We start from the raw sequence: 14500 nt of genomic DNA on the forward strand, positions 1-14500 counted from the left end.
TGACCCAAGTCTTTTATATGTCTAAATAAACTGAGTTCATCAGGTAATCAAATAATCACGGAGCACAATCACAAAACAGTCTGGCTTATTCAAGAGGTCATTTACTCTGGGCAATGAGAAACACGTTATGTAAGAATTTTGGAATTATCAGTGTTGGATGCTCTTCGAATCACTCCCAGGAGACTGTTTTGATTGATTTAGTTTGCTAGAATAAGCTCACTTGTCATATCAATGTGACACTCAGGAGCATCTTGTTCAGATATTTACAGAAAAATAAAATGAGAAGCCAGGAGTGTGGGAGTGGAGATTTGATGTGACAATGCTCTGACAGTGATGAAATACCTTTCTTTTAACCTCAGCTCATCATTCATTCTTGTGAGCTGGGCAGAGCTGTCTCCTGATGACTTCATGATCTCTGCAATGTCATTTTCAAGTTTGGCTTTTGCTTCTGTCAGCTGCTGCTCTCTCTCTTCTCGCTCCCTCAGCTTCCTCTCCATCTCTGAGCAAAACAAAGGGGGTTAAGCTGGAAATTTCAGAGGAAGGGTATGCAGAGAATAGCTACAAAACTGTAAAGAACTAAAACCAGCAATACTGATGCTCCAGACCTCACAGATCATCCCTTTAAAATGAAGAATGACAATTGATTGAACTGCAGCAAAAGGTTAAGGACTCTCCAGAAACAGCAAGGAGCCTTTTGTTTCACAAGTGATTCACTTCAGGCCATGAGATGTTGGTACAAGTTCTGCTGTCTCAGAGGGGAAGGAAGCAATGGAGGAAGAGACCTGCAGGTCCTGCAGGTGAGAGCACTCATCAGCTGTTCAGCAGAGCTGCAGAAAATGAACAAGGAAGGCAACATGAAGCCGCAGTGAAAAAATGCCTCAGGGCAGGGCAGGCACTGCCAGGGGCACGGGCAGCCCTTGGGATCACTCCTCCTGTGCCAACAACATCAGGCAAGGTTTGCCTCAGGGCACAACCCGAGCTTGGCTTCCCTCTGCACTGGTTTTACAGAGATGTGAAGAGATGAAAGGCACAGCAAAGCCTCCTACAGGCTACAGGAGCCAGGCCAGAGCACAAAGCTGATGCATTTCCAGAACATTCCATTTCATCCCTTCCCTTACCAGTCAAACTAGACTTGAGCTGCTCCAGTTCTGAAGACATGAGTGCAAACTGCTCTTCTTTTTGGTTCAGCTTTTTCACCGTTTCTAGGCAAGTAAAATTTGGAAAACAAAGTTAGTAACTACCTAAATGCAGAAAAATTCCACCTGCTTGCAAAGTATGTCATCTTTCAGAGAGGCTACAAATAATCCTGTCCTTTGCACAGCCACTGAAGCTGCTGTATCATCAGCCATGAGCTTGAAAGTGTTTAAAAAAGCCATTTTGTTGGCCTTTGATTTCTGCAGCTTTTTAGTTCTCTGTTTATTTCAGCAGCACATACCTTGCATAGCTTGTTGCACATTCCCTGCTTCATCAGCTGCACTAGTAAACTTTTCTTTCTGAAAAAAATGATAAAAATCTTAAGGTAAGGCTTGGTAGTAACAGTACAATTCAACCACTGAATTTGTATTAGGTATTTTTCATGTACAAATAGAACACTCTTTGCTCCTATCATAAATAGATCTCAAGATTTTGAGTTACAGCTCAGCACAGACCTTCCCTTGCCTTGGCTGCAAGTCCCTCAACATTTAAACAACTCTTCTATCAGCTGCCACAGAGCCAAGGGTGGGAAATAAGAATCTGGGGGTTCTATCCCTGCTGTTCCCAGGCTGCACAGCCTGCAGCCCTGTGAGGCATCTCCTACCAGTGTTTTCCAGTTTTACCAGCAGGAATTGATGCCATAAAATGAAGAAAAGGAAGGATTTTCAGGAAGGCAGCTCTGAATATTTACTATTGGCCATGGAAAGACCAAAAATCTCCTTGTTTTGGTACTAATGCCAGCGTAGCTCCTCAGGGAAACCCCACCCAACAACACAGTATTTGGAAATTTATTTAAATGAGAAATGTCTTTGAAAACCATTTATAAGAAGTGTGTAGCAAGCATTAATTGGTACAACAGCTACAAGAAAGGGCCATTAAGTATTCCTTAATGAGCAGTCTAAATTTAAACTGCTGCTGCTTTTGATTTGGTTTAATTTTATCTGCAATCCATAAATAGATGAGATCTATTTAGACTAAACACCTGATAACACAGGACTGAGGTGAAATGCTCTTTTTATTCTGAGACAGATCCCATTAGCCATGAACCCTTCCCATTTTTTTCCACCTTTGGAAGGCTTTTCTCAGAGCTGATCCACAGATTTCCATTACACTCTCACCATGAAACCCAAAATCCAAAGAGTAAAGTCAAAATTTTTGGGTATTACTCACCAAAACTTGAAGTTCCTTTTCCAAAGAATCTTTAACTTGATTTATTGCACTCAAGTTTTTCTCAAGGTCAAGAAGCTTTTGCTCTTTGCCCTGCAGTTCCTTGGCCAGATTACTGGCCTAACAAAGGTGATGAAATGGAGTAAAATAAAATGACAAACATGAATGAAAAATTAGGAAAATTAAAAGGTGAATCTGAAAGAAATAACTGTAGTATTAAAATCACTCTAAGATGAAAAATAATAAAAAAAAAAAAAGAAGAAAAAAACCATGATGGGTTAACTGAGTGAAGCTGTTTTCCACTGATGACAACATACATCACAGCATTAATTGCATCTTGGAAGAGATTTGAGATGATTAGAATTTAGTTCTTTTGGCATTAATTGTGAATACATTATTTAATGGCAGACATTTTTGAATACACTCGCAATTTCAAAGTTTCAGCATTTGTTCAATCAATAATTTTGGTTCTTTTATTGTTCTCATTTTTTAAACTGATTGATTGGTGCTTCAATTGGCTGATCAGATCAATCCACACATGGGGAAGGAATCTTTCCAAGGACTCTGTACCACACCCAGGGGTAGTGCAGAAACCCAGTGTGGCCTCAAAAAGAGCCAAAGGTAAAAACTGCTATCTTGGAACCACCTGTGAAGAGTTTAGGAAAGATTTTTCCAGTTATTTTCCCACTACTCTTCACTACCATCAGCTTTAAAGAATGTTTCATCCAAACCCAAGGAAAATCCTGTATCAAGTTGCAGTCTGTGGCTCCAGAGTGCTGTGAAACAGTGGCTAAAACATCCCTGCAGAGCCTGGGCTTAAAGCAAAGCTCCACCAGGATTTTCCCTGCTTTCTTTTGTTTTAAAAGCCTCTTCCATCACCTTGTCAAAGGAGGGGAAGGGTAATGAAAGAAGTGTTTCCCCACTGAGTCCCAATTCCCCTTGTCTATCCCCTAAGGTTAAAGCTTTAGGATGTGTGGACTCTTCTCCCAAACAAGGCACCAAAGTAACTTTTCCATAATAGGAAGATTTCAGCACAGACATGCCCAAATCTGCAGCAAGGAAGCGCAGAAGCAATTTTTTCCTTTTGCTCATTGGTGCAGGTGGAGCAGCAGAAACCTGTTGAGACATGACCCAGTTACTGCTCCTCTAAACCTCCTCAGACGGTCCCAAGATATATATTCAGTAAAACTCATTTTTTCTGTGATGTATTTCCTGTAGCAGATTAAAACGGTACAAATGTAAAATAAAAGCAAAAGAAAACTAAAAGGATGGATGTTGATACAAACCTGGCTAATTCCATCACCCTTTTCAGTCTCTAAAGTCTGAATTTGTTTCTCAGCTGCCTCAAGCTGCTTGCTAAGTTTCTCGATTTCCAATTTACCTTCAGAATTGGCTTTCTCAAGTGCAGCAAGGTCCAAAAGCTTTTCTTCAGCAGCTTTGATCTGTGGTGTAAGACTATCAATAACTTTGGTTTGTTCATTGTACTTGGCTTGCAGTACCTCTAGCTCCTTTACCTTTATCTCAGCTTCCTGCAATTTGTTTAAAGTGTCTTCCATTTCTACTAGATGCTGATCTTCCACACTTTCCAGCTTGGTCTTCAGGCTTTCCAGGTTTTGCTCTTTCTCCTCCGTGACTGCCACCAGTTTTGCTTTCAGCGACTCGATCTCTTTCAAGTGATGAGATCTCTCATTTTCTTGCTTCAGTTTTAGATTTGCCATCTCGTTCTCATAGTCTAATTTCATCTTCTCAATCTGAGTCTTTAACTCTGCGAATTCTGCTGTCTGAGCCCCAACACCTTTGCTGAAAGAAACTTTCAGCTCTTCCATTGCTTGCTGATGGGAGGCGATTGCAGATTCCAGCTTGGACTTCCACAGCTCTATCACGTCAGAGTTCTCCTTGTTGGCGTGGTCTAGCTTGGTTTTCAAGGACTCATTTTCTTTTGCCATTTTCTCATTTGAAGCTGAAAGGGACTTGATCTCTTTCTGCAAGGCTTCCTCACTGAGGCCAAACTTCTCTTTCAGCGAGTTCACCTCGTTCTGATGTTCTTTGCCAGCCGCTGCCATTTTTTCTTGCAAAGAACTGATTTCTTGTAGCAAGGAGAGAGAAGTGTCCACATCGTCGATGTGTTTGCTGGAATCCAACCTCCCCCGGAGCTCAGCCACCTCCTTCACCCTCAGTGCCAGGTCCCTCTCCAGCTCCATGATCCGGGACTTTTCCGACACTGTGGCCACCTATGATCAACGGCATTTTAAGAAAAGAAGAATTATAAAAGGTACATTTCATACAAAGACACTCAAGGCCTTGCTGAAAAGTTTCCACTGAGCGTTGCAAATTGCTTCAAAAAGGGAAAAATGTCCACAATTCATATGAAAAACATCTTATATGGTCTATAAACATAGAAGTCACTAAGATTTGTTCTTCTGGTATTATCTAGAAATAACTTGCTAAAAAATCCTACAAACCACCCTGACTGATATTATCAATGATTAACAAAATGTTCCTCAGAATCATTTTAAGGCAGACTGAAAAAGAATGGAGAACTTTGAGGTCTTTGTTGAAATAATTCCATTCAAATTGATCTCACACCAGCTGCAAAACTGTCAGAGAAAATGACAAACACATTTTGAACTGATAAATCCTCTGAAATCCCTTCTACACCTGCTCCATTCTCTCTGAAGAAGTGTCCTCACACTATCTGAGCTTTTCACTGACTGTTGGAGCAGTTTCTGCTACAGCAAAGCTCCCAGATTAAATTCTAATTAGGAAGCTACTGCATTCACCTCCTGGAAAAGATATTACTTTCCCACAGTTGCTCTTTAAAAGTATCTTTAATATTACTACATATTAAATTGTTGGGTTTATATTCATCCTGGGGTTTTTTATTCATCCCACCTGAACTTCCAGAAAATCCCCATGTGTGAGCATGAATATATGTGTGCATATATATATTTCTCTTTAAGAATTGACATCTGCTGAACTTCTGACTTGGTACAAAGTATGTCAGTAATATCCTGACAGGCAGCAGTATTACTGGGATATCCATTAAAAGATTATATCACTGGTGGGGAAAAAAGAGCTAAAAAGCCACTGCAAACCATGATTTAGCAAAGTAAGTAGTGCAGCAGCTACTGAAGAGCTCAGAAACCAAGCCCCAAATACTCTATTTGTGTTAAAAGGACTGGCATGTTCAATTTTAGGTTTTCTGGGTTTAATGAACTCTGCTAATTTTTAAAATGAGCTACTGAATGTTCCTTTCTGTCAACTCACAGTCCCATCCTGCTACTTTTGGATCCAAAGATTACTTTTGCAGTGTGAAGACATCTTACCTGAGTTCTTCAACGAGTCACAAGTCCAGGCACACACACACACCCCACGGAAGCTCAAAACAAATCTAATTTTTTTTACAGTGTTCCAGCTCTGGCTACGGCAGGAGCAAGGACCTTTTTCCAGCACGTGTCATTGTGCCACCAGAAATCTTCCACAACACAGATCAGGCTCGTTATTCAAACAGGGAAAAAACCATTACCCTAGTGTCTTCTAACTCCCTCTGGAGTTTGTCAGCTTTGGTCTTTTCAAAGAGCAGGCTCTGTTCAAGCTCCTTAATGCGGGCATGCTCCAGTTTGGTCTGCGTCTGTTAGTGGAGAGGGAGAGGAAGAGAACACAACGGTGCCACCATCACATGCCAGCACAAGAGGAGGAGCCACATGCAGGCCGTGCTGCCAGAGCCTTCTAACAGGTGAGCAGAGAGGATGCAAGGGTGGGAAAATGGACAGGGAAATGCTTATGGATGAGGAGGATGGGCTGAAGGTGTGATAATGGATGGGCGCGTAAAAATGAAACCAAACGTGTAAAAATAAATAAATGAATGAATAGCAAACGGAGAAATGTGAACCAAAAAAAAAAGTCTCATGCAGCTGAGTAGAAGTTATTTATCAGTACATGAAGTTTTCAGCACGAATTAGAATAGTTATAGTCAAAAATATATATATGTGCATATATATCTCTTCCTGTTCTAACAGGATGGTAACTCTCTTTCTTTGTCACCCCACTACCTTTTCCCTTTAATGTGTTTGGCTGATTTTATAAAAAAATTACTAACAAGGGGACAAAAATTCTCCACTGAAGCCCATGTGACAAATCAAAACTTTAGCTTTGTTTTTTGGATAGTAGCTGTCTCTAAGTCTTAGCCAGAAAAATGCTTCTGGCCAAGACCTGGGAACATGAAGGCTCCTCTGTCACTATGGTTTGAATTATCTGAACAGAAATAGAAAGAGAATGGTTGTCTCTAACTCCAAAAGCCTCCTCTTTTTTTCTGTCTTTCAGGAAGGAAGCAAGCAACAAGATTCCTCAAAACCAGATAAAAAAGTGTATCAGCCTGGCTGCTCTGCAGTTACTAATGTCTAAATATATTGAAGAATATGTGGAAGTAAGAAAAAAGTAAGACCTTTGGGATTCTAACAGGTTCCTAAAGAGAAGCAGGACACAGATGAACCTAAGTGAGCAGGTACCTCTTGCCTTTTGTTTACAAACAGAATTTTTAGCAAGAACATAGAATATTTGGTATTTTGGCTTGATATCCAGATACTCCCTGAGGCCTGCAAGAGAACCTGAAGTATGGGAGATGCAGGGAAAGTCCAGCAGGTAATTCAAACCTGACCTGCACCTCTGAAGTAGGGAAGAGAAAAAAACGAAAGAAAAATACAAAGATGGGGATGATCTTCTTGTCTACTTCTCCAAACACAAAATTCCTTCTGGCAACAGCAAGTTCTTCCTTCCCAAAAGCATCCAGACATCCATGGGGGTTAATTTTTTGAACAGCTGGGAACAGCTGGATGTGTTACTATGGAGTTCCTTGGTCCACAAACACTTAGAAGTTGCTCCTTGATTTGTCAATGTTTTAATTCTGCAGCAGGTCTGTTTCTCTCTCACTGGAAGATCTCCAGGGTCCAATGGGCAAAAATGCTCCACAAGAACACAGATTATTCTTTTTCCTGCCTACAGCCTTTGAGAATGGAATTAAGTATTCTAAAGAAAGTAATATTTAATAAGTGGCTACAATTCAGTTTTCTCTCTGACACAGGTCAGTATCAGTTTTGATCCACAATCAAATTGTAAGTCTAAAAAACAATCTGCTTTAAAAGCTGGAAATTCAAACCTCACTTGCTCTAATTCACCAAGAGGATCTACTAAAACCCAAGAAATTCCAAACCTCATGGTTACAGAATTCCCCGTGTGCCTTTGGAATATGCAACCTTAAGGGTTTTTTATGCTTCATAAAACTCAAACTCTTTGACCATTAATTTTATAGACAATGCTTTACTGCTCCAAAGATCAGACAGACCATCACTGATTTCTGGGTTTTTTAAAATCCCATCTCTTATATACTACAAAGGCAAGTAAGTTAAAATCCTGCCAAAATGGAAATAAAAGATTAAAACAGAACACTCCAGAGATCTTTCTCTGACACCCTTTTCCCCATTTAGAGAATGAGATTAACTTTTAATCAAATCTGATTTCCAAGAGACAGGTTCCAGATTCCCTGAGGTAAAAATCACTGCAAAATTTTGAACTGCTCAAATTTCTCCCTGGATGATGTACAGAGAAATTCTTACTGATTATGGTTGTCTTTGAGGAAACCCAGAACACAGTGAACTGAGAAGAGTGAGTATCCCAAAAAGGAGAAAATAATTTGATTGCAAACCTTAACTCAGATGGAAAAGTAAAGCAGGAAAGAAAAAAACAGACAACAAAGCCAAAGGAATCATCCTCCCCTTCTCCAGAACTTCACAATTAGGGAAGTGATGTGGAAATGGGATTCTCTATTCTGCCCTGAACCTCCAAGGATTCCAACTAAATGTTGGAGGCCAGACATCAGCCTTTTCCAGCACTTGGGTGTTCTGGCTATTCTTTCACTCCAGAATAAACCCCCCTGTGACATTCTCCATCAAATTGGGAAATTGTGCTGAGGCCACAAATCCTGACAATCAGTTCTAGGATGGGGCAAGACTCCCTCCAGTCCCCTCCTGCTGGGGCACAATCACAGGACACCAACAGGATCAGAGAGTCTCAGCCTGGACACTCTCCTCTGGAGAGTGAAGATGTCCATTTTTAATGGAAAAATCAGAACAGGGAAGTCGGGAGAAAAGATGGGATCAAAGAAGGAGCGCACAAAACAAGAGGAAGGAAGGGCACATGCAGATTTATTTCTAACGAAGCATCAGCCTGATGAGGAGACTGGAGGAGATCCAGATCCCTGAGGGATCTCTGCACAGCAGGATCCAGTTCTAGTTTTGAGAATTTCTTATCTTGGCAGGGGATGCAGCAGAGGAGGCAGCCTAGGATAAATTTACCTTGAAAATTTCACTATTCTGAGCTGGGGAAGCAAGAGGGCTCCTTAAACATCTTGCAAGACCATTTCTGTTATCAGGTAACACATTTTTTCCTACATAATTTGAAGAGGAGCTACATGAAGATACAGTAAAATCAGACAGCTTTGCCCAGTAATTGCTGAGATGGTTTTAATCATCTCTCCCCTTAGCATTTCATACAGAAAAAAGGAAACAAATATGGGGAGCTGAAGAAAAAACAGAATTTTTCCCTCACAAAAATTGTCATCTATTGAACAGCAGCAGGATCTCATGGGAGAGCAGGCAGAATTTTGTGAAGAAAACAGCTACAATCCTACATTTAAATAAAGGCCACTTCAGGATGCTGGTCAGTCATGTTCTACAAGCTCCTGGACTCTTCAGTGAGCTGCAAAGTTTTGACCCTGAAGAATTCTAATGCCACACTGGCCCTGCCTGCAGTTAATGGGCATTACCACGTTTAGTCATTACACACATTCTTTCCAAGAAATGTTGTAATTGCTCTGAAAGCAACATGCACACAAATACCAGAGTCAATGTCTCAATAACAGATTATGCAGTTAGTGAATCAGTATAAGCATTTTCTGCACACAATCTGTTAACACGGGATGTCTCTGCACACTCAAGTGCCCTCTTACATTTTCTGGGTCTTCCGAAATCTGCCTCTTTCGCTATCAGTAAAATTAAAAAAACAAACAAACAAAAATGTTTCACCTACAGACTCAGCACTGCCATTCCAACACAAACAACAGGAGACATTTCATCAGCTTGAATTCGGTTTAAACCCCCAGGTTAAGCAGCTTGACAAACCAGAGTCTTTAGGATGGTTTGCCGTGACTATTTGATTGATTTAACAGAAAATAAAAGAAACTAAAATATTTCCATGGACTAAACAATAAAAGGAGCATTCTATGAAGAGTCTAGATAGGTATCTTAAAATGAATGGAAGACTAAAATAAAAGAAATGTTACATGAAATGAGTATTTTTCATAAGGCTAGCACTTCAATCACAAATGTTTTACAGCAACACAGTTAACTAAGTCTGTACTTCATGCCGTGCAAGAAATTGTAATATCTTTCTGATTAGACAACAGAGTAGAGCAATTAAAATTATCTTGCTTATTAAATGGAATTTTGGGATAAAAATTGGCAGTGCTCAAATACCTGAGAGCAATCCTCCCCTAAATGTTTTCTATTCTGATTGTGCAATAACACACTGTGCTGTAGCCCAACAATTAACAATAACAATTCTATAAACAATAGATAAAAATTGCACACATGAATTGCTATTTAGATTTTATGTGCAAACTCTCAGGACAAAACAGTCCATTAATCAACTTTTCCTAAGGGAAGCAAAGGAATTACTCAAGAAATTGATCAAACAGGAGAAGTCTTCAATATTAATTTTCAAAGGCATAAACATTAACTTGCAATTTTATAACTTCAAGATGATTTTTTTCTTAGTGGTTACTTTTAACAGCAAAAGGTAGAAATTTCAATGAATTAATTTAATTTCTCTAAATAACTACAGCCATTCTACAGCACAGCCTTTGCTGAAGTGTGTAACTGAATTTGGGGTGCAATCCTGCAATTTTGGGATAACTGGCTTACTAAAGGACTGCAGAAAGGAGTATCATTTCCATGTGGCTGGACCAGGATTGCATTTTTTAATGATTCCTGCCTTTCTGGATATCCTGTTTACAAAGCTGGAGATATTTTACCTCTAGGTCTCCTTTGGTAATGGATTCTTCCTCCACACGGAACTGAAGGTCTTCAACTTTCCTGTGGGGACAACTCATTAAAATTCAGGTAACTCTGGAAGAAAATGCTTTCAAGCTCACTTTTCAGTGGAAATCAGACTGACAGTGACAACATTCCCATTGTACCAGACAAGGGTACAATGTAACAATTAAGGACAAATCTCTCACAGGAAGCATCAGAGGGAGGGAGAACTGCTGTCCTTAAAACACTCTCAGTGCCAAAGCAAGGCATCACTAGTCCTGCAGCTCTGAAGAGGATATTTTGTATTAAAACCCTTTAAATCCTCATTGATTCTCTCCTTTTTTCACCCTTCTGGATGATCTGAGGTGACCTAAATCAGCAGTTTGATCTCACATTCTATATATTCTACTGCTCATGTAGGAAAAACAGTCAAAAATTCAGGACACATCCCAAGTACCCACAGGCCTTCAAGATGCCACAAGATGCACAAGGGGAGCACAAGAAGAACGTTAATTAGCACAATTTGGGGTTACCTTTTCTCTTCCTCAAGCTGATTGAGGAGCTCCACTTTCTCCCTGTCAGCTGCCTCCACCATAGCTCGGAGCTGGTCCATTTTTGCCTCCATCTCCAGCACGTGCTGATCAGGAAGAGAAATAAAACCAAAATTTACTAAGCTGGGAAATACAGGGATTTTTTCCAAGTTATGTACCTGTACGTCAGTAACCACAATCTGGTGAAGTGATGGGTGAAGTGACAGGAATGTTATCAAATATGGATCAAAGACTACACTGAAGTCAAACAAAAACGAGTTAAATTCAATAGGTCTGGTATCTCATGAAGCCAAAGATCCCACAAGGGAGATCTCATGGGTATGGATTATTTTACTTTTAGCACACCACCTCTTACTCCCAGCCCTGTTCAATAAGAAAAGCCTAATTTGGAGGTTAAGTCCATTATTTTAACTCTGTTTCAGAAGAACAACAATTCTCTTACCCGGTCGTGCCCATCGCGAACCAGAGCCAACTCCTGCTCAATCTCCCCGACGTGACTCGTTGCTTTTGCAACTTCTGCCCTCTCCAGGTCCCTTTCTGCCAAGAGCTGCTCAATGTGCTGCTGCTTCTCCTTCAGGGCCTCCTGGAGGGCTGTGGTGCCCGAAATTTTTCTTGCATATCGGGAAGAGGTTTCTGTCAACTTCACAAAATAAATGCGTTAAAAATCATTCTGCACCAAGAGAAAGGAAACAGGGGTGGACTGGGTGTCTCCAGACTCCACAAACACAGGGTTAGTAAAGCAAACTCTTTCTGTGACCTACTGTACCTTCTCCTTTTATACTCAAATGACTTCATTTTCCAGAATTTAACAGTGGCCCTGTAAAGGGCAGCAGCCAGAGGGATAAATAAAAGGCCTCAATTGAAGGTGTAGACTCACACAAAGGCTGGCTCAGGGTGTTCCTAAGCATCTTTTTGCATTAAAAAAAGAAAGGCAGCTTTCTAGCAAGCCAAAAACACTGTGTCTCTAGTTACCAGGTCATTATCTTGGGTCACCAGCAAAAGTACAACATTTCCAAATGCTCCATGAAAAGCTTTGGGAACTCCAAACCAGCATCTGGCACTTCTACCATGGCAAAACCAGCCAGGATGAAGAGAATTTACCTTGACCTAAAGCCCAGCCTTACAGCTAAAACCTTGTGAAGAAAAACAGCTGAATCTGAATAAAATCTGAGTAAAACATATCCTTGTATCACCTGGAATTAAATTACTTCTGGGAAAAAAAATCTGAAGTATTAAGCTTCAAGAATACAGATTAAAACTGATCAGGAGAATTGTAGCTGAAATGAAACCAGGTTTTCCTTGATCTTGAATCATGTCTGCCTCACTGAATGGAATCAATACCAGGGAAAATTCAGTGTGGCCCTACCAGCTACACCCTCACGAATTCCTGAGCTAGAAGAGAAAGTAAATAACTGAAATTACAAAGTAAAGTGAGCAATAGTTGTGAAAACAGCAAAAGCTGAACAAAACCAAAAATCCATTGCTACTCATAAATACTGACTTTAACAGCTGAGAAATTTGCCTCAGTATTAAATGAGAATAACAGCTCAGTTAATTTTTAAAAACCCCCAAATAACAGAGACTTGCAGTTCTATCCTTTAGCTCTGTCCAATCACCCAAAACCAGAAGAATGATCCTTTCAGAGATCAAAACTCTTCAGAGAAACATCAGTTTCCTTCAAACTCAGAAATAAACACCAATTGTACCAGACAGCCCCTTAAATCACCCTTACTCTGACAGCTGCTTTTATTACACAAAAAAAAGAAAATAGAAACAGCCCTGAACAACTCAGCAGTCAATGAAAGAGTCCAGAAATTCCCAGAAAAGTTTTAGTTTTCCTAGAAACTGAAGCATGAAAAGTCTGCTGGGTCAAAACTGATTACAGGAAATCTTGTTTCCCCAGCAGCTTAACTTTTAAAGAAAATGCCTCAGCATTATTTGGACAATCCTTCTAAATTGGATGGCCACCAAATGTTCATGCTGCCTGAGAAAAAGAGTTGGAAGAAAGCTGGAATTTTAATTCCAGAAATAATGGATTACAGCAGCTTTGTATTTTATGGCCTAAATCATGCAAAATCCCTGGGACACAACAAAATGAGCAAATACATTTTAGACATGCACAAGGTGTAACTTGGGGGATCACAGCACATGGAATAAAGCATTTGGCTCCATGTGTTGATGCTGTGATCCCAAACTAGAGGGCACTCTGCAGCTGCAAGTGCAACTTCCAGAATGGATTAAGTAATGAAGTCCCACTGTTTGTGCCAAATAAAAATCCTTTCTGTGGTCAGGTATTAACCCTGGTGCCCTGACCGACTGCTGACCTCTGTTAATCTGCTTCAGTCCTGCAGGACCAGGGGAAGTCACCTCTCTGGGCACCTGCTGGTCAGTGGGACAGTGGGACAGGGAACCTGCTCCACATCCCTGGGAGTCACTTCTTCCTAATTAAATCTATCTATGGACTGTGGTTTAAAAAAAAAAAAAAAAAAAAGGAAAAAGCAAAAGTGACTGTGAAAAAATCCAATTATTTCTATGTTTTTAGCTGCCATAAAAGAGACTTCTTAAAATTCAGCCTTCCCAGATTTCCGTTTTACTGCTGCAACCCAAGATTAGGACATTTATGTAACAGAGCAACTTCAAAAGAATCCATAGTAAGTGTATTAGGTGGAATTAGTACTGTGTTAGATTTCACCTGAGCCACTGCACTTGGCAACACTCAGCCTTTATGAATTCACAGGATTAAAACCAAATCTAAAAGAAAAGAAAGAGGCTTCTTGTCAGCAGAGACTTGGAAACTGCTCCTGCTGCATTTCTCAGCTGACTCATCTCCTGAATGGCAAAAGGAAATTTTGAACATTTTAACCAATGTGAAGCTTCCTGCTTAAATAAAACAAGTGTGATCTCTGGAAGCTTCAACTCAAAAAAATGAATTAAATAGAGATTGCAGCCAGAGAAATTAGTTTGCATCCTAAGCCCCTTTCTTATTGCAATCACTCCGTTAGCCTGAATTAAATATTCAAATATTCAAGCTGCTCTCCAGGGCTAGCTAAGATTTCCTTCCTCCATGCATGCTTTGAATGAAGAAGAGCACCGTGAGAGGTGCACGGCGCGCTCTGCCCACCGTGTGCTCCTCGGGGCTGGGGAGGGGAAGGAAGGGGAAGCATTGCCAAGGAAAAAGCAGCTTACGAGTCCTGTGCGGCTGGGCTTGCTGCTTACGGAGGAGGCCACGGAGCTCAGCGAGCTCAGCGAGGAGGCGCTGGGGCTGCGCTTCAGGGCGCTGGGTGTGGGCAGCACCTTCCGCACCGCGGGCTTGGCCTTGGCCGGCGTGGTGGAGGGGAAGCCGATCTTGGTCACCTTGTGCACCGGGGCGAACAGGCCGTACTTGGGCTGGCACTGGAAATACCTGCCGAGGGCAAAGCAAGCAGAGGAGAGCAGGAATTAATTTTTTTTTTTTTTTTTTCCATGTGCACGGGCTGGGTTCTCAAGGAGAATTCTCACAGA

The 14500-nt window shown here is 40.8% G+C and overlaps 1 protein-coding gene across 2 annotated transcripts in view; it reads right to left on the reverse strand.

Moving 5' to 3' along the window:
- Positions 1–14500, reverse strand: part of CLIP1 (CAP-Gly domain containing linker protein 1) — a 61099-nt gene that overhangs the window by 21338 nt on the left and 25261 nt on the right. The window contains exons 5-15 of one of the 2 annotated variants that reach the window (XM_083873978.1): positions 14186–14402; positions 11442–11639; positions 10982–11085; positions 10448–10508; positions 9365–9397; positions 5888–5992; positions 3648–4592; positions 2365–2481; positions 1436–1493; positions 1119–1202; positions 343–499 (exon numbers count right to left, since the gene is read on the reverse strand). In XM_083873978.1, coding sequence (XP_083730104.1) covers positions 343–499; positions 1119–1202; positions 1436–1493; positions 2365–2481; positions 3648–4592; positions 5888–5992; positions 9365–9397; positions 10448–10508; positions 10982–11085; positions 11442–11639; positions 14186–14402 — 2079 coding nt within the window. The remainder of the gene's footprint in view (positions 1–342; positions 500–1118; positions 1203–1435; positions 1494–2364; positions 2482–3647; positions 4593–5887; positions 5993–9364; positions 9398–10447; positions 10509–10981; positions 11086–11441; positions 11640–14185; positions 14403–14500) is intronic. The other variant, XR_014591299.1, reaches the window with a different exon arrangement.

The sequence above is a fragment of the Zosterops lateralis genome, assembly GCF_965231275.1.
Source record: "Zosterops lateralis genome assembly, chromosome: 17".
In the NCBI taxonomy this organism is placed as follows: Eukaryota; Metazoa; Chordata; class Aves; order Passeriformes; family Zosteropidae; genus Zosterops; species Zosterops lateralis.